Source organism: Pinus tabuliformis, chromosome X (assembly GCF_031772625.1).
Source record: "Pinus tabuliformis cultivar Carrire ecotype Pingquan chromosome X, CPIR1, whole genome shotgun sequence".
NCBI lineage: Eukaryota > Viridiplantae > Streptophyta > Pinopsida > Pinales > Pinaceae > Pinus > Pinus tabuliformis.
In genome coordinates, this window is record NC_142308.1 from 1,019,162,146 (window position 1) to 1,019,180,870 (window position 18,725).

The following is an 18,725-nucleotide window of genomic DNA, read 5'->3' on the forward strand; positions in this document are numbered from 1 at the left end:
TCATCCTTCATCATTTTTGCAGTCATTAATTCATTCTTCAGACTTTCTACTTGACCAATGTTTTTGATAGTGAATAATTTTGATAAGGCTTCATACATTTCTTGAGCACAGTCTATCTTGGAAATGTATGGCACAAGATTGTCCTTTATGCTTTCTACCATCAATGTCCTAGCCAATATTTCTGACTCTCTAAACTTCACTTTATCTTCATCACTAGATTCTTCAGTAGATTTCTTCACTTTTCCTTTGACCAGATCCAAGACCTTGTTCTTTTCAAGAATGAGGTCAATTATTTTCTTCCATGCCCTATAATTTGATGCTCCTTCCAATTTTTTCTCTCTTTATTGTGTTAGACATTGTCCTTGACAATACTAAACTTCTTCACTTATAAGAGATCCTTATATGATCCCTTGTTCAATCCTTTAGACTCCTTTCAGTAGATTCTCAAAACTATCTTTTTCCTTCTTCACTTTAGCTCTGATACCATGCTAGAAAATCAAAAAGGCAAAAAGATTTTCTTATATAGATAATTATGTGATTCTTTTATCTTTATGTTCTTCTTTTAACTTCTAGTTCATCAAGCAATTACCAACACAATAGCACAAGGACAACAGATGTAGGCGGACAGGCAGGGAAAATCCCCTATCTAGGGGAAAACCCAGTCAATAATTCTTCCTTCAATAGTTTCTCGAGATAATCCAAAACTTTTGACCTAGACAAAAACTTCCTCCACACCAAGTCAGCCCTCAATCCTTCTTGTAGGTGATAACCCTTCAATAGAAACTTCAACCTAGCAGCATCAACTTGTAGTAGTAGCTTCGACCCAGCAACTAGCAGCAGCAGCAGCTTCGACTAGACAAAGAAAAACTTCGATCTCCCTAGATACTCCACTTGAGTAAGAGATAGATGGCCCAAAATTTCAATCTTGATGTCTTCTTCCTTCCTTCAAAATTTCACACTCTTTTCCAACCTCTTTCTATCTCTTCTTCAACTTTGCACTTCCCAGCTTCTTCCTTCTGGATATCGAACTTATGAGAGAGAGAGAGTGAATGTTTCAAATGAATTCAAACTGCCTTGTATATATAACCTTCTAGTGAGGTCGAATTGTCCTTCTTGAAGCTGACTTGATCTCTTTGAGGCCGACTTGGTGTGGAGGGGACAAATAGCATATTTGACTCAATATTAGCTCTTTTACATGATTCAAAAGCCCAAGAAGGGTCTCTTTTAATGGACAATGACTCTAACGACTCAAAATAAATCCTAGAAGTCCTCAATGGAGACTTTGACCTAAAACATGATGACCCAAGCATGAAACCCATGCTTTAACAAGTCATAATAATAATAACAATAATATTTTCTTCATTCTTTTGATAAATACATTTCATTGTGACTCAAATACGTTTATGAAGACCGAACCTAGTTACATATTTCAACAGCCTCTACCGTCATTATTGCTTTACTATTGATGATTTTCTTGTATAATTACTTAATGAAGAATATGGTATATGATGAATTGGTTTAAGAATCATTGGAAGTAATTATCAGTTAAGGAAATCATATAAAATCAACAATCATAACACCCATCCAGCTATAAGAAAATAGAAGTAAGAAACATATTTGAATCATTCTTAAGAATACAAATTGTCTTTCCCCATTGTGAGACTTTGCTAATTTGTAAATAAAATATTTGTCTGCTTAACACAAGTTTAATATTAGCTTGAAACATCTATACCATTTGAATTTTGAACTCTAAAACCAGATTATCATCTAAGCTAGCAGAAAACAGGGGAAAATTTCACAGACAAGGTGTTTACAAGCCAAGCATTATGGAATGTGACTTCATTCATTGTATTCAACCCCTACTGTTAGCGGTTTCAAGTTTCAACTGACAAATAAAAGTATAGTTCAGAAATACAAGTATGGACCATCAATGCTTACAATTAAAGAGGTTAGTCCTTTCAGCAAAAAACAATTCTCCTAAATGAAAATTGCCCCAAAGATGAGAGAAATTAAAATGTCAGAAGTTAAAACATATTCAGCAGTAAAGATGACCTGTAAATGTTCCACAGAAATGCTTCCTTCAATTGGCCAACCCTTTCCAGGGTGCTTATTTTGCAGAATGAGTGGAGCTTCACTTGGAATCTTACAATATTGCAGTATTCTTTCCACTGCCACCATGCTCTGTTCAATTGCACAAATGCTTTGAACCAGGAAGAAAAGGCAACCATTGAGTGCAAGCCCATATGAGAGGGATAGCCCCACAAATTCTGTCAAAAGAATGTCAGTAATCAATATACGAAATAAAAGGGGGCTGTAATGGAAAATTGAAGCTCATCTTTGTATTGATTTAATTACTTCTTTGGAAGGAGAATAAACCAGTAAATTCACAAAAGTCAAAAATAAACAGTAAAAGATACATTCACATGAAAAAGCCAAGTTTGAACAAACCAGGTTGTATGACGCCTTTTGGAAGGAGAACCAACAGCAATGCAGATGAGCACAAAATCATCGTACCAATACTCTCAATACGGAAGCCAAACCATTCATTGGCAGCAATATTATGAAAACTGATGGATATGTATGTGTTGACCAGCCTAGCATTAGTAGAATTGAACCTTTCTTGGTGGTGAAAAGCTCGAATTGTTGTAACTCCAGAAAGTGTTTCAGAAAAATTGTGAATAATAGGTGCCATTGCAATTGAATCCAAACGAGTCAGTTCCCTTGATGTGTTGAGAAAATACTTCTGCGAGATCAATTACATTTGGACGATAGTGAACAATCCCAAATAAGCCCAAAGACACAGATACCAAAGGCCAATTAGACTTCCATGATATTTGAAATTCAATATCAGAGAAATGTTATTTGTCTCTAGCGTATACAAAACAGAGTAACTGGCAACATCCTTTATCCAGAAAAAGGTTCAAAATTCCAGACTCGAAGCTAAGAAACTAGAATCTTCTCCCATCCAAGTATATTGACACAGCAGTTATTCACATACATTTAGCTCACTTTCTTTTTGCAGATTTCCATATGATAAAATTTAAACAGACAATTTAAACTTTATACCCTTTCTCAAAACACTAAACTTTCTCATTCACCCTAGAGTGGCAAAACACTGTCATAGATAATAGAGCTGACATAGATTAACTCCTCTAAATGCCGGAAGGTCAGAAATCGTAGTGCTTATGCTATCACATTGAAGACAAAGTGCACCACTTTATTAGACATTATCATCATTGCATAAATATAATTTTATTTTAATTCATTGTGCCAGCATTAAGTGAAAAAGTTGTCTACAAGATAAATAATCTGTTGATGGCTTATGTTCTAAGAAATCAGATAACATGCACAAAAAGTAGCCACTTGCTTTAGTAACCCTTGTGTTATTTCTTCCATACATGTACAAACACGCCAAGATTTTTATGTTCTACAGCTCTTTATCAAGAGAAGAAAAAAAATTATAGCTCAGATAATGAGAACATGGAAAGCATAGGCAAATTTTAAACCAGTTCCCTTCAAATTGAATTGGCTGGATTGAAATATTATAGGAGAACTTAACTCTGCCACAAAATCAGTAATGGTGTAGCTCTGGCTACCAGGAACGATATTGAAAGAAACAAGTTGAAAAGCAGTTTAGGCTAATATTCATGACATGCATAAAGTTTGGGGTGTCTGATTAACATCATTCAATAAATTTTGATTGGATATCTGATTAACTGACATCTAAAAATAAATAAAAATCTTGAAGAGGAGTTGAAATGGGAACGAACATATAAAAAATGATAAAGTACATAAGGATTATTACACATTTAAAGTTTCAAGCATTAAATGTGCACATAATACCATAGTGCCTCATGGTTTGCTGCACGATAATGAGCTTCAATAGCAGTAGATCCACAGTTTATGATGGTTGAATGTGCTGCTATAGAATTCAAAAACTTCAACTAACACTGATGAACCCAACATGACAGAATTCAACCTTGAGAATATACTGTACATTGTATATATGCCATCGCTATACAAATGGGGAATCAATGATATAAATTTTGAACACCAAGAAACTCTTTGATGTATTAGTAAGATGTGAAATCCTAAGCAGACAGCTTACGGTGTGTTGACCACAACGTGTCAATGACCCATAGCTGTAATAACCCATCTTTAATATAGAGAGCACAAAAATATTAGCATGCCTACAATGCATGCATATGATAGCTACATATGCATGTATTGCATGTACTGTTTATATATATTTTAAATTAACTATAAATGTTGAATATCATGACACTGCTTCAGATAAAAATTACACCCTCACCCATCACCAAACATACTGCTTAATGCGCCATAATTAAGGAGAAAATACCTTAAATAATTTCAAGAATATAAATTTAAAAGTATAAAGTAAATATGGTTATATATTTATATATTCCATAATATTAATAAATTATACTAATAAATTAACAAAATGTGAAATTAAATCAAAATAAAATACATATTATAAACTAAGGGCATTTATATAAAACTAATAAAAATCCTAAAGGTAAACTTTATACACATGTCAATATTCCTGTAGTTTTGGATGAATAGAGTCACACGTTGCAAAGGAGGAAAGGTGTCACCATGTAGGGAAGGGTGACCGCTAAGAAATAATATACATAGATGGAAGGGGAGCATGAAATGGGGGGGAAATAAAATCAGTTTTTGGGGAAAAATAGTGGATTACCTTCACCTTTGGAAATAGAGTGCAAGGAGGAGGAAATTCAGTGAATGGTCATAGAAAATAAATCTGTTTGAGGGATGAGCCAGGGGCTTGATTTTGAACTGTAAATTGGGAAATTTTGAGCTGTTCTTGGAGTTTTGGGCATGGGGGCCAGTGGACTTGCATTTCAAAGTCCTCTGGATCTAGGAACCGCTGAGGTTGACCCCAGATAGGCAGGGAGGAATTGGTTGGTTTGGTAAACTCGGAGCAACATGGACCGACACCAGATGGGAGAATCAGGTACGTAATTGCATTTAATTTGATAGAATTAATCAGATAGAATTTTACAAAAATATTTGTCCATCTAGTTGAATCTTAACTTCAATCCTTACAATTGCGGTACACCTCCTTTTTTCGCAGAAGGGATAGCGTTTGATCAACATGTCCGTGTCGTTCAACTATCATAATCAGCCTGATCATGTTATATTGTAAACCCTTTCTGCAGGTGTAAATTGTAAATAATCTCAACAGATTCGTGTCGTGTATGTAATTGCCTAGGTAAACCTAATTTTCTAGTGATGATCTACGATCTGGAAGGTTTTTTGTCTCACTGATCCATGATCGGCAGAGTTTTCCTTCAACCTTACCCCAAAGCCAGAATGGATTTTGTCATTAGAATCTTAGGGGAGTCCTAGTGTGTTAGATCGAGTCTATGTAAAAGTGATTTGGGAATAATCTTAACTATTTGGTTAGATTATTTTATTACAAATTGCTTGATCTGATAGATTATGTTTGTGTCGCAGAACTGGGTAGTCTATGAGGGTCTATGTCAAATGGGTTTTCCCCCTTGAGATGTAAATTTGTAAAAATCATGATGTAAAATATCTTAAGGGTTAGAAAAATAATTTATCCCCTCATAAGTCCTAAGTCTTAAGTCCTAGGCAATTTTAAATTTTCCAAAGGCTAAGCTCGAGGATCCTTTAAAAAATTAAATTTTAAGAGTTCCAAAGACTAAGGTTAAATGATTATTTTGCTAAATTTTATGCCCTTGGTCCCTAGGGTTAAGTCAAAGTCAAAATTTTGAGGAAATTAAATTTTTGAATTAATTAAAATGCATTTAAATGATAATTTCGAATTTCCTGATTATTTTAATTTCGACGGATGAGATTAAAAGATTTTTTGATCCTCATCAACGTTCGAGATCGCTTTGACAAGGATCACTCGAACTAGCCGTTGGAAAATTGTTCTTTAAATAGGAGGTCAGTGGTCAATTGAGATCATTCGATATTTGAGTCGTGTGCTAAGGAAAGCTCTCTTGTAATCATTTTTTCATGTGCAAATAAAGAAAGACTTTGGGGTTAATTTCTGTTGGTGTTACTCTTCCGAAAAATGTTGTAAGATGTTTTATTTTCTTGCATAGACTTACTTCCAGCCATTGATGTTAGCTTATTGGAGAATGATAAAACACAGGTATCTTGTTTGATCATTAGGGTTTGAATGATAGTTTAATTTCTGAATATAATGGAAGGTATCTCCATTAAATCTGAATTTCATTGTCGTTTTCTCTCTCTATGTTAATGGTTGAATTAAGTTGTGCAGGAATTCCTTAGTTTTAAGATTATCGGGTGTTCGGGGATGTTTTCAGTTGGACCAGCCAACTCCCGAATAGCATTTTCTGAAGAGCACAGCTAGTTTTGATCCCGGGCTTATCATTAGAATTTCTGTTGTGGATGCATGAAGGGTTTTCTGAAGCACCTTATCTTAAATTCAAAATTTTAAAAATATATGTGTGGCATAATGACAGATCTGGCTGCTTAGAGTCTTTAACCTGTGAATATTGTAATTATTTAGCTGATTTTTGGTTTTTTTTTTTAGGTTTCATCCTTGCATGTATTGTTTCTGGGCATTTTGCTTTTGCCATTGCAGGTTGCAGGTCTTAAGAGGATATCTTGTTTGAAGCCAGATCTAGGCCCTGGAGGGTAAGATCTGGCCTCAAGATCAGTTCTTGCAAGGTTTTTCTAAAGGAATTTGAGGGTTTTTCCAGGCCATTTGTTTGCTGTTGCCAGGGGTTTTGTTTTTTGCAGGAAGATTTCAAAAAAAAATTAAGGGTAAACACTGCCCTGGGCATGCAACAGACTCTCCATCCATTTCACGCTTCATTCTCAATCTCCCTACGCGGCCATACAAGCCCCACATCTGCTCCTCATATGTTGCCTCCAAACACATTTTCGACCAGCTTCTTTCTCCTACGCTGCTCTTCCATCGAACCCTCTCCATGCAGCTTCGGATTACTCTTCCACGTTTTTCTCCTTCACTCAACTCCATCACTCCATCAACATGCAACGTCCTCTTCCTCACTGCTCAACTAAGGTTCTCCCTCTGCGTTGTCTTCTTTGTTACCTATGTATTACCTCACACAACTCCACGCGTCGTCCTCTATCCCTCAACACAGCTGTCCATAGCCACTCAAAACCCTCGTTGCCCACTTTCTGTCAAATCTATCCAAGAAGCTCACCTTTCCCTGCTATCTGCTGCTCAAATCTGCAATCATAAAGCGCTGCTCCATCCCAGCTTCTCACTCTGCCTGCACGCAGCCCCTCATTCCACATCCAATCTGCCTACACGCTGCCCCAATCTGCGTGATCCCAATCCCTTTCCACATTTTCCATTCCCATCGATGCGTTTATCTCCTTGCAGCAGCCGCAAACGCTCAACCCGTAGCCTCATTTGCTCCCTCATCCTTCACTATCATTGACCTGCAGAATAACAATAAAACATTTCGCCCCTTTTTTTATGGTTTTAGTTAAGTTAGGGTATTCATAATATTTTTTTTTGTTTTATTTTCGATTTAGGGTTAGGCATCTTTTGGTCTAGCGTATTTTTCTTTTTTTATGAAGTGTGTGTTAATATATAAAAAATTTTAAAAATTCGATTTTCGTTTTTGTGTATATTTGATACGATTAGGTTTCAGTTTTAGAATTGGACTTTTATTTATTATTTACTTTTGATTTTATTTTACATAGGTTCTAGTTTTAGCTTTGGTTATATTTAAGTTTAGTTTTGTTTTATTTTGATTTTGATTTTAAAATAAATCCGAAACAGAAAAACAAAAAATCCCAAAAGCGTGAAGAGGTTTTTAGGTTTTTATGTAGTTTTAGAATTTATTCATTTTTCTTTATGATTTTGATTATATTTTAATCATTTAAAAAATAATAAAATAATAAAAAAAAAAAAATCCTCATTCATCAGGGGTAAAAGAGAATTTTTGTGGTATTAATATTTGTCATTTTTCTATAGTTAAATGTGCTCAAATTTCTATCTGGAGTTTAACTATTGGAAAGTGATAAATTTCCTAGATTTGGAATTTCAAGCATAAATCATTTTAAATTCTAGGTTGTTAGCTTTTAAGTCTCATGGTTATCTAAGGTATTTGATCTTTAGAAATTTAATTGCTAAGGCATTGTGCATCTGGTGAAATTGATCGTCGTTGCATAGATCATTTAATGTTTTTCTACATTTTGCAGATGCTTGTTAAATAATTTTATCATGGAATTGCAAATTGGTTTCATATTTCCTACAGCAGCAGTTGATAATTAATTACTTGATCATTGACTCCATAAGGCACTGGTTGTAATCATTTAGAATTTAATCAATTTCTTAATATCGCTAAGCCTTTATCAAGTATTTGATTGCCTAAATGTGTCTCCCAAACTGGCTGATTCCCAGCTGGTTCTCCTTTATCCCTTAGGGTCTACCCCCCTTAGCCTGCTATAGGGAGACGGCTTAAATAGAGAGATCGGGGATCAGGGTGACAGCCCCGATCTGAGCGTTGTCGTGGTGCCTAGACAATCTGTGCGACAACACGGTGGATAACTCCTTTCAATAAAGTAAGAACTTTCAAGGTTACTCATAGCCATGAAGTAAAAATTAGTGACAAAGTAATCAGGATGACTCCTGATTATTGAGCTATAATTTGGAGATAGTGACTCATCCAGAAATATCCTGATCTTCATAAAACTAAGCACAATGAATAAAACCAAAAATAGTGAAGTGTCCATTCCAGTTTCCAAGGCAAGGGGTTCCCAAATTGACCTGGCATATCCCGAAATCATGCTGGTATCCAGCTTCAGTTCCTGAAATCATACTATTATCTCGTTCCAATTTGGAAATCAACTCAAACAGAAATTGAAAACAAAGTTCAATAATATATTATGTAAATTTACAATGGCAATTGTTCTTGCATATCTTATCTGAAAGTTAAGATTTACTTTGTCTCCAGAAGGCTTGCAAGTTCTCAGTGGCATTAATTTTCAGACTCAGCACTTTTCTGTCAAGGATATATACAAATTACATATATTCTTTCATCAAGAGAAAATAAAAATCAGAAGCGAACCTCCTTTAATATTCAAGCAATTACCAAGAAAGAAATAATTGAATTATTGAATTGCAAAACCAATCATTCATAGAGAAATGTGTGTGTGTGTGTGTGCATAGATAGATAGATATAAACTCTATTTTGGTTCTCATTGGGTGAGGCATGTTTCATGTTTATTTTCTTTATTCACAGTAGCATTAAACCAGTTTATTTTATATCAATATAAAACTCACCAGATATTCTACATAAACCCATCCCAGGGGAATGATGACAAATAGCATCTGCCATGTTACTTTGCATGTAACAAAAAGTACTCCAATAAGCTGGAACATATCTGCCAATAATGACCCATATTGGAGTGGAAGACGGAAGTCTAACGTCTGCTGATCTGTAGAAGACTGGAAACATCAAGCAAATATTAGTTGCTCTTGATTTCAAAGCTTGTTGAACACTGAAATTTCATCAGATCATCGCAATTTAACCTCAAGATGCCCTCCAATTGAACCGCAAGTAAAAAGTTATTATTTTTCACTTGTTACATTCAATGAGTGTTATGCAATCTCTAAGTTCATCTCAATACTCTTCAATTACTAAATAAGCATAAATAATATCATAAAAAGCTTAAACATAAAATGAAGCCGGCCAAGAAATATCATATTTTAATTCAATCAAACAACTGACACTACAGACCTGAATCTCGAATAAAATACCAATGGTTAGAGTTCATTTAGAATGTCAAAGATTCTAATGTTTCCAATTGTAAATACGAGAATTAAAAAACATAACCATTAGTCAGGACATCACCAGATCAAGAGCTACATGTAATTAAACTAAGATTGAAAAACATGGGAGATCTGCTTTGATATTAGATCATTAACAACTCTTTAAACCGTCTTTACTGCATATATCTTCCTATATCAAGTCACTTGATAATGTCAGGGGTTTTATACGAAATCAACATTATTTAACATCAATTTTCAAATTATACAAGAACCGAACCTGCAATTTCACGTTCGCAAAAGTGAGAACCCTAGAATTCAGATTTTGTGACTATGATACCCTACAATACTTGGTTAGCTGTAAGTACTAAAGTTGGTAACGCCTGTAAATGGCACAAACCTATATGAGTTTGTTAAAAACAGAGTTTTATTACAATGTATACATCAAAAAATACAATTATAGGGGTTTTATCTTGTGCAATCAATTCAAAGTTATGCTTTAAATATACTACTAATCAACTTGTGAAAAAAAATATATTACAACAGCAAATGCATGTAGGTCATCGGTCACTAACCCTTGTAAGAATTCGTCCAGTGGGAGTGGTGTCAAAGAAAGACATGGGAGCCCGAAATATACTGTCCAACATACTATGATAAAATTCTTGTGCTGTTCTTAGTCCAGAAATAGCAACCAATAGAGATCGCATGAAAACAAAAAAGCCACTTCCAATTGCTAAATATGAATAAACGCTAATAAACCTTACTGGCTTTATACTTGTTCCTCCTGAGGTGAAAAGAGCCAGCCAAAAATCACTCAATATTTGCAATGCTTGCCAGCATGTTTGAATGAAAAATAAAACAACTATATGCAGTCCCCGGAAGGACTTTGTCCAATATGCCCAGTAAATAGACATAGTTACACGACCAATAGCTCTCTCCTCTTCGTCAATTAAGTTAGAAGCACAGTTTGTTTCAACAGATTCATTCTCCACCCTAGTCTGCTCATGTGTGTCTTCATTGAATGTTTCAGATCTTTGATCATACAAGGCATTCACACTCACATGCTTCTTCAAGAAAGGATTAGCAGGACTAGATGCATCAGCACTAATTGAGCATGATGATTGACTTATCCAATCATCTCTGGCAGTGTCATAGTCCATATCACATTGTGCTCTTATATCATCTAATCCCTTTTTGTGCGCATCAACAAATGCTCCAAAGCCGCTGCCTTGTTGGGAAAGTTCATTATATGTACCAAAGCTCATAATCTGTCCTTGTCTCATAACCTGAAACGAATCCCCACATCCACTCTTGTTATTCCAGACATCCAAAAAAAAAAAAAACTGGACAACCTTATCAATTCAAAGCATATCATAGTCTAGGCTGGATTTTCTTTAAAAAGAGTTATAGGTATTCTTACAACTATCATATCTGCCTCACGCAAGAACTCCACTTGATGTGTCACTAGAACGACAGTTTTGTTCTTTAAAACACCTCTAATGCACTCCTGTTATGGAAAAAGACAAATTTACATTTTCAGCCATGGGAAATAAGTGCACTGAAAAATTAAGCATAAGACAGCATGTAACAATATGATGGACCTAGAGTAACCAGTAAATGAACAAATATTATGTTTATTGACAATCACAGAAAAAGCACATGGACTTATATTGAATGTAAACAATTAGAATTGTAGTCAAAGAAATTTAGTTACGACCCAAGAAACAGGAGTTTTAACAAGGATTAAATGAACAAGTAGTTGAATCACCACACAGTTTCTGCATAATGATTGAAAACATGTACTTCTCTGCTAGGCGAGTATTTGACATATAGAAAAAGCATTGGAAACTTTCCATGATTGATTGTGATCCAATGCACATGACGTCTATTTACTTATATATTCAATCGATCATTCAACATTTGAAAATCCAACTTCTCCGCATGAATTCCACACAACACAATGTCCAAAAAGCTCTACTCAGCAGAGTGATAAAAATAATAACAGATTTAATAGCACAGGGCTCCAGACAAACGTAGATCAAATATAATTAATCTAGAAAATGTTGAGAAGAATTCATTAAGCTTCCTACTTTTCACAAGTAAAAGAAATAATCAGAGGTGCATATAACCATCCATTAGCAAGAAATGTAGCAATAGTGATCAAATAAATAATATATTCACTAATGATGTAACAGATAGAGACCAGTGCCAAGTAAGATAACTTGTGAAAGCAAATGCTCAAATACTTGAAATGAAATACTCAAAGAAATGGCAATTGCTTAAAAGTAAAGTAATTGTCATTGGAAATGAAAGTATCAAAAATAAATGAGCTTGAAAGGTACATACTTTGAAATAAGATGCCAAAAGAAAATGTTGCTTGCAAGTAAAATAAGATGCCAAAAGCAAATCTTTTAGTGAAGGTTATATTTCACTTGGATTTAAGTTAATTTGACGGATATGTGGTGATTCGTTTGAGTGCACAATGTGTTGAGAATTAGGTAGGGCAACGTTTAATTCAAATTCTCTTTCACTGATTGCTACTTGTGTACTTCTTAACATTATCTTTGTTCCTTATTATTGTTCATGTTCAATACATCAAAATAGCAATCAAACCAATAAGAACGTGACACAACAACTAGACTCTAACCCAGGGCTAAAACCCCTCCTCTTGAGGGGAAACCCCGCAAACCTCTTCTTATATATTCTTCACAAGATGAGTACAAAGACCATGACAAAGCCTTGACCTAAACTGCCTCTCCTAGACCAAGACACAATCACCCTTCTTTCTTGCTCATTTTGCACCATGTAGCACTAATAGCTTGACGTCTCCTTAGCTCTGAGGATATCTTTGTGACTGCTCATCTTCCACTGAATCGAGTTACCTATCCACGATTTGTCTCTCCATCCAAAATTGATCCACTGTCTTGACACCCGAACTGGTAGAGACATCTGATCCATGATATGTCTCTCCATCCGAAACTGATCCACTTGTAAAAATTTCTAATCTGAAATTCTACTGCAGCTACTGATTTATTTCACCTACTTATTCTTCACAATAAGTTATTTACGAAATCCCTTCAGCAAATATTAAAATAAATTCTACTACAGTTATCACATAATTACACAGAGAAAATACATGAACAAGAACCAATCACATCAACACAATTGTTTTTGGACAATTGTCCCTGCAAAAACCCAATGTGGGAAAATCGGTGCAGCAGATGAGGGTTTTATTAATCTTCAGCAACAATCGCTTTTACAAGGAATCATCTTACAGAGAAACTGAGAGAAAACACCTGAGACTTTCTCTTGGAAACTTTCTAACACCTTGGGGACCCTTCCCCTACTTCTGCGTCACTCTACATGGCACAACGTGGCTCTGCGAGGCTCAGCGTCTCCCTCTACGCTGTCTCTTAATGTCCCTTCTCACCTCCTCCTCAGTCACTAACTGCTGCTGATACCCTCCTCTTCCTCCACCCTGCAACTCTCCCTCTGAAATCGATCTCCTTCTCTAAGAATCGATTTTCCTCGGGATACTGAGTATATGTCGGTGTGTCTCCAAATGATCCCCAAGTCTTCTCTTATAATTTTCTTGTCGATGAAACAACAACAAAGATTAAGTCTCTAATCAACGGCTAGGATTAAAACAGACTTGATCCTCAGCTCTTAGAAGCTTCTCACCCTTATCTTTATTAATACCCATTAAGATTTTTATTATCCTAAGTTTAGACTTAGGAACCCATTAAAAATATTAATTATTTTAATAACTCCTCATCTGGGTGGAATTTCTCAAAACGATTTCTGGGTCTTGGAGATCTCATGTGCCTTAGCCTCTCCTCCAAATTTCAAGGCTAGAGCACATCTGATGCTACCAAAAATCAACACCATTGTCTTGACACCTGATCTAGCAAAGACATCTGATCCACGATCTCTCTCCATCCAAAACTGATCCACTGTCTTGACACCCGAACTGGCAGAGACATCTGATCCACGATCTCTCTCCATCTGAAACTGATCCACTGTCTTGACACCCGAACTGGTAGAGACATCTGCACCTATCTTGGCATCCGAAATGTTTTCGTTGTCCTTTCACTTCATCGTTGTCCCTTCCTTCACTTGCTAACCCTTTCACATGTACTATCTGAAGCATCAGTCTTCCTGTACCATACCTCCGAAAATCTCAAAGAAGTTGTCCGAGTTTTGTGTTCTATGTAAGTGATCCAAGCTGCCTTTTTATAGTTGTTGGTGCCTATAATGGAGCCGACATGAATCAGTGAACCGATGTGTCTTTTATTCTGAGCCAACATGAGTTTTATATATATATATATATATATATATATATATATATATATATATTGAGGTTGGTATTTATCAAAGGTTGTGTCTCTATTTGAAGCTGACATGAAGTCTCCATCATATATATATTGAAGATATTGAAGCCGACATAGGATGACTGTGCTTGTCTATTATGGAGGACTCTTACAAGTGTAACAACACTTCATATACATGACTCTAAATTATACATTTATGACAAGATGACAAATCCCTAAATACATCAAGAAGTCTTTGACCTATCATAAAACTCCTTGCTCATGAAACCCATGATGCAAGTATTACAAAATTCATTTTATTATCTTTGTCTTCTTCATTACATAAATTCATAATTACAAGTCATTATGAAGACCGAACCTAGATACATTCAACAACACTCCCTCTTAACTAGGGAGGTATTCATAACAATGTGGAAAAAGTCGAAGTCGGGATTAATTTGGCAAGGGTCCAAAAGTTGAAAAACGCGTTAAAGTCGGAAGTTTTTTTAAAAAGTCGGCAAAATTAAAAAAACACAAAAATATTCTTCTTCTTCTTTTTTAACATCTAAAGTATCCACAACATCAAATAAATGCATTTCCACATAAACATGTAAAGAAAGCTAATATATAATATGTATATGAAGTCTAGTGCTACATCACATATCAAAATAGTGAATCAACTCTTGAATCTTGAGTCTTGTCTGAGTCTCAACTCTCAAGACAGTCGACTTTTTTGGTCGACTCCCGATAAAATCGGGCATATAATGAATAAATCGCGATTTTTTCGTTTCTGAAAAAGTTTGCAAAATAATCAGAGAATTAAATCGTTTTGGTGAAAAAATTGCAATTTTAGGATTTAATCCCGATTTTTTGCAGACTTTTTCCACACTAATTTCATAATGATACCTAGTCACACTCAATCACTTTGAAGAGATCTCATAAGAAGAGTCGGATTGGTAACCCATTTGTCTTATCATCATGGTAACCAACATTATTTCCACAACAAGGCTTTGGCAGACAACTCTATCTCTCATCAGATCATAGCACAATGTTGGCGAGACCAATGACTATAGACACCTTCATCATTGTTTCTCAAGGTACATACCCACCCGGTTGTTCATTGAGTATGACCTTCTAGGACTATTCTTATCTTGGTTTCTCAGCCCTCAAAGAACATCGTTCCTCTTGCCTACTCTTCTTTTGGATGCCGTACACATCCTCAAAGAGTATCAGATGCCAAATGATTACCCAATCCTCCATTCTTTCTTCCCAAGTTAAGACAAGAATGTTGTGTCTATCTCTCCCTCTCAACTAGGGAAGATATGCCCATTCTTGTAAAGGAATGTACCCAAGCTCCTTTTGATCCGGGACTTGCCCAACCTCCCTCTTAATTAGGGACTTATCATAGCTCCCTCTCAGCTAGGGACTCTCTTTTCATCAATAGCTTCTTCTTCGTGGGTCCTTCAACTGCTTGATCAATTTCTTTCCTTGATGTCATTAAATTCAATCGAGCTTCTTCCTTATAGGGCATTAGCCATTGATCACTTTCCTCCTTGGTTCGTCGTGTCATTCCTTTCTGCATGGAAAGTGGCCTTCTTGGTACATATCTGGAACCTTCTTCATATTGCTATTTCTATTCATCATCCTTCTTAAGGGAATTTCCATTCACCACATGAATGCTAGTTGTACTTGCACTTACAACTATTGTTCCAGTAGCCCTGCATGAACTCATCCAGATATTATTCACGAAACCAAAACATAACATCAAATCAAATAGTAACTTACGATATGGCTCTTCATCATGACATCTTCCTGTAGGTATTGTTGATTTTGGATAGCATTGGATGTGCTCTAGCTCCAAAATTTTGTGGAAGCGCTAGAACACATGAGATCTCCAAGACCCAGAAATCGTTTGGAGAAATTCCACTCGGATGAGGAATTATTAAAATAATTAATATTTTTAATGAGTCCCTAAGTCTAAACTTAGGAAAATAAAAATATTAATGGGTATTAATAAGAATATGGGTGAGAAACTTCTAAGTGACGAGGATCAAGTCTGTTTTAATCTTAGCCATTGATTAAGGACTTAATTTCAGCTGTTGATTCATCAACAAAAAAAGTATAAGAGGAGGCTTGAGGGTCAGCTGGAGATACATTTGAGAGATCAATCAATTTGATTTTTTTGGGGAGTGATTTGCTGACAAAATCGGACAAGTGATCTGTTGCAGTGAGAGAAGCAATTCGGCAGAGGGACTTCAGTCCAACGCCGAGAATGCATAGCAGAGAGGCAAAGCAGCACTAAGAGATACAGCGCAGAACATGGAGCAGCCATCGTTGTCCAGCACTGGGAACAGCGCAGTCACCTGTGGGGTACTTCTGCCGTGTTTATTCTCTGCTGGGTGAGCCATATTTGGCACCCTAGTTGTATTCAGAATTTTTCTTGATAATAAAAACCCTCTATATGTTGCATCGGTTTCTCAAATTGGGTTTTTTCGGGGACGATTGTCCAAAAATAACAGTGTCCCTTGTGTATTTGTCTCATTTTATTTCAGTTTATGATCTGTATGTATGTGTAGTCTACAATAGTGTTTTCATCGCTATTTAAATAATTAAATAACTTGTTGAATGTAAAAACAAGTAGGAGATGGTAAACCAGTGATTGCAGTAGGATTTCTAATGTGTAGATTCATAAATTTTCACATGGTGTCAGAGCATTGCAGATCATAGGAGATTGAAGACATCAACCGAGAGATCCAAAGAATTCGCTGCAGAGAAGCAGTTGTCCCGAGTGATAGCATCGTTTCAGAGGTAGAGGAGCAGTTGAAGGACTTAAGCAGAGCCAAAGAAGTGACGCAGACGCTCACACAATGCCTGTGTCAGCTTTTCAAGCCTGCAAAGGGTGACGCAGAACCCGAGAGTAGCTCCCGCGGTGACTGCTTTAGCTCTCTAGGATAGCGCAGAGCCTGAGAGGCTCGAATCAGTCAATTGTCGGGGCTGAAGGAGCAGGGCAAATTCGATCTGAGGAGCTGGTGGGACATTGTTGTTATTGGTGCAGAATAGTGTCTATGGAGACAAAGCCGAGGTAGGGGAGTCACTGCCTTGACAGGTTTCTAGCCAAAGAAATCTAGATCCGGGTTGCAGCAGCAAAAGAGGAGTGGAGAGGAGTGATTCAACATTTGGCAGGAGGATTTCCGTGAAGGAAATAAGGGCTCAGAGGGAGTCTAGAGGAGCTTGTTCTTTAAAGGGTTTCTTGCACCAAAGAAATCTAGATGTGAAACATGCTGGATTAGCAGCAGGAGAGGGAGAAGAGAACCAGTCTTACATTATTTTTTCGCAGAGATGGCAGCCAAATCTCGGAGGTGGGTGATCTAGTAATGTAGTTCGAAAGGACTACAGAGATGGGTAGGATCCTTGAGGTGCCCAAACTCTTGGATCACATACGGCTATAGGAGCCCTTAATGGCAGTAGCACAATGACGGGTTTCGATTGGTGCAAGGTGTGATGGAGCAACTGTGGCAGAGCTAGAGTGCCAAAGTTTGAAGCAGCGCAACGGATGTTGTAGCAGTGCGAGAGGCACGAAGCAGTTTGCAGCAGCGTAGTAGTAGTAGAGGGTCAGCACAGAGTAGTAGTAGAGATAGCTTCAGCATCACGAGGCATCCATACTGACCAGCATGTCAATGTTGGGTGAAGTTTCAGTTGCTTACTTCTCAACAAATGAGTTTCAGTGCAGTGGTTAGCAGTGGTAGTGCTATGGGCAGATGCAGCATATTGAGATGGCGCTGCAGTACAAATGTAGCAGGGACAGTGGCACAGTCATGGGCAGCAATACAAGAAGCAGCAGTGCAATGGATGAAGGGCATTAGGCCGAGAATTAGCAGCACAGAGGACCGATGCAATGGATCAGTGTGATGCTTCTATGGAGAAGTATTACTAGAGTACATTCCTCGCTAAGAGGCAGTGTTGATTTTGGGTAGCATCGGATGTGTTCTAGCTCCGAAATTTTGTGGAGGGGCTAAAACACATGAGATCTCCAAGATCCAAAAATCGTTTGAATAAATTCCACCCGGATAAGGAGTTATTAAAATAATTAATATTTTAATGGGTTCCTAAGTCTAAACTTAGGAAAATAAAAATATTAATGGGTATTAATAAGAATATGGGTGAGAAACTTCTAAATGACGAGGTTCAAGTCTATTTTAATCTTAGCCGTTGATTAGGGACTTAATCTCGGTCGTTGATTCATCAACAGGAAATGTATAAGAGGAGGCTTGAGGGTTAGTTGGAGATACACTTGAGAGATCAGTCAATTCAATTTTTTTTGGGGCATGGTTTGTTGACAAAATCGGACAAGTGATTTGTTGCAGTGAGGGGCAGTTCAGTAGAGGGACTTTGGTCCAAGGTCGAGCATACATATTAGAGAGGCAGAGCAGCACCAAGAGAGACAGAGCAGAGCTTGGAGCAGCCATCGCAGCCCAGCATTGGGAACAATGCAGTCACCTATGGGGTACTTCTGTCGAGTTTATTCTTTGTTGGGTGAGCCAGATTTGGCACCCTAGTTGTATTCAGAAATCTGCTTAATATACAAACCCTCTATATGCTACACCAGTTTTCCCGAATTGAGTTTT

At 36.7% G+C, this 18,725-nt stretch overlaps 1 protein-coding gene across 2 annotated transcripts in view; it reads right to left on the minus strand.

The window, feature by feature from the left end:
* Positions 1-18,725, minus strand: part of LOC149143201 (ABC transporter C family member 14-like) — a 477,216-nt gene that overhangs the window by 275,411 nt on the left and 183,080 nt on the right. For both annotated transcript variants that reach the window (XM_089447332.1, XM_089447333.1), the window contains exons 5-9: positions 11,211-11,297; positions 10,366-11,076; positions 9,305-9,469; positions 2,449-2,743; positions 2,053-2,267 (exon numbers count right to left, since the gene is read on the minus strand). In XM_089447332.1, coding sequence (XP_089303458.1) covers positions 2,053-2,267; positions 2,449-2,743; positions 9,305-9,469; positions 10,366-11,076; positions 11,211-11,297 — 1,473 coding nt within the window. The remainder of the gene's footprint in view (positions 1-2,052; positions 2,268-2,448; positions 2,744-9,304; positions 9,470-10,365; positions 11,077-11,210; positions 11,298-18,725) is intronic.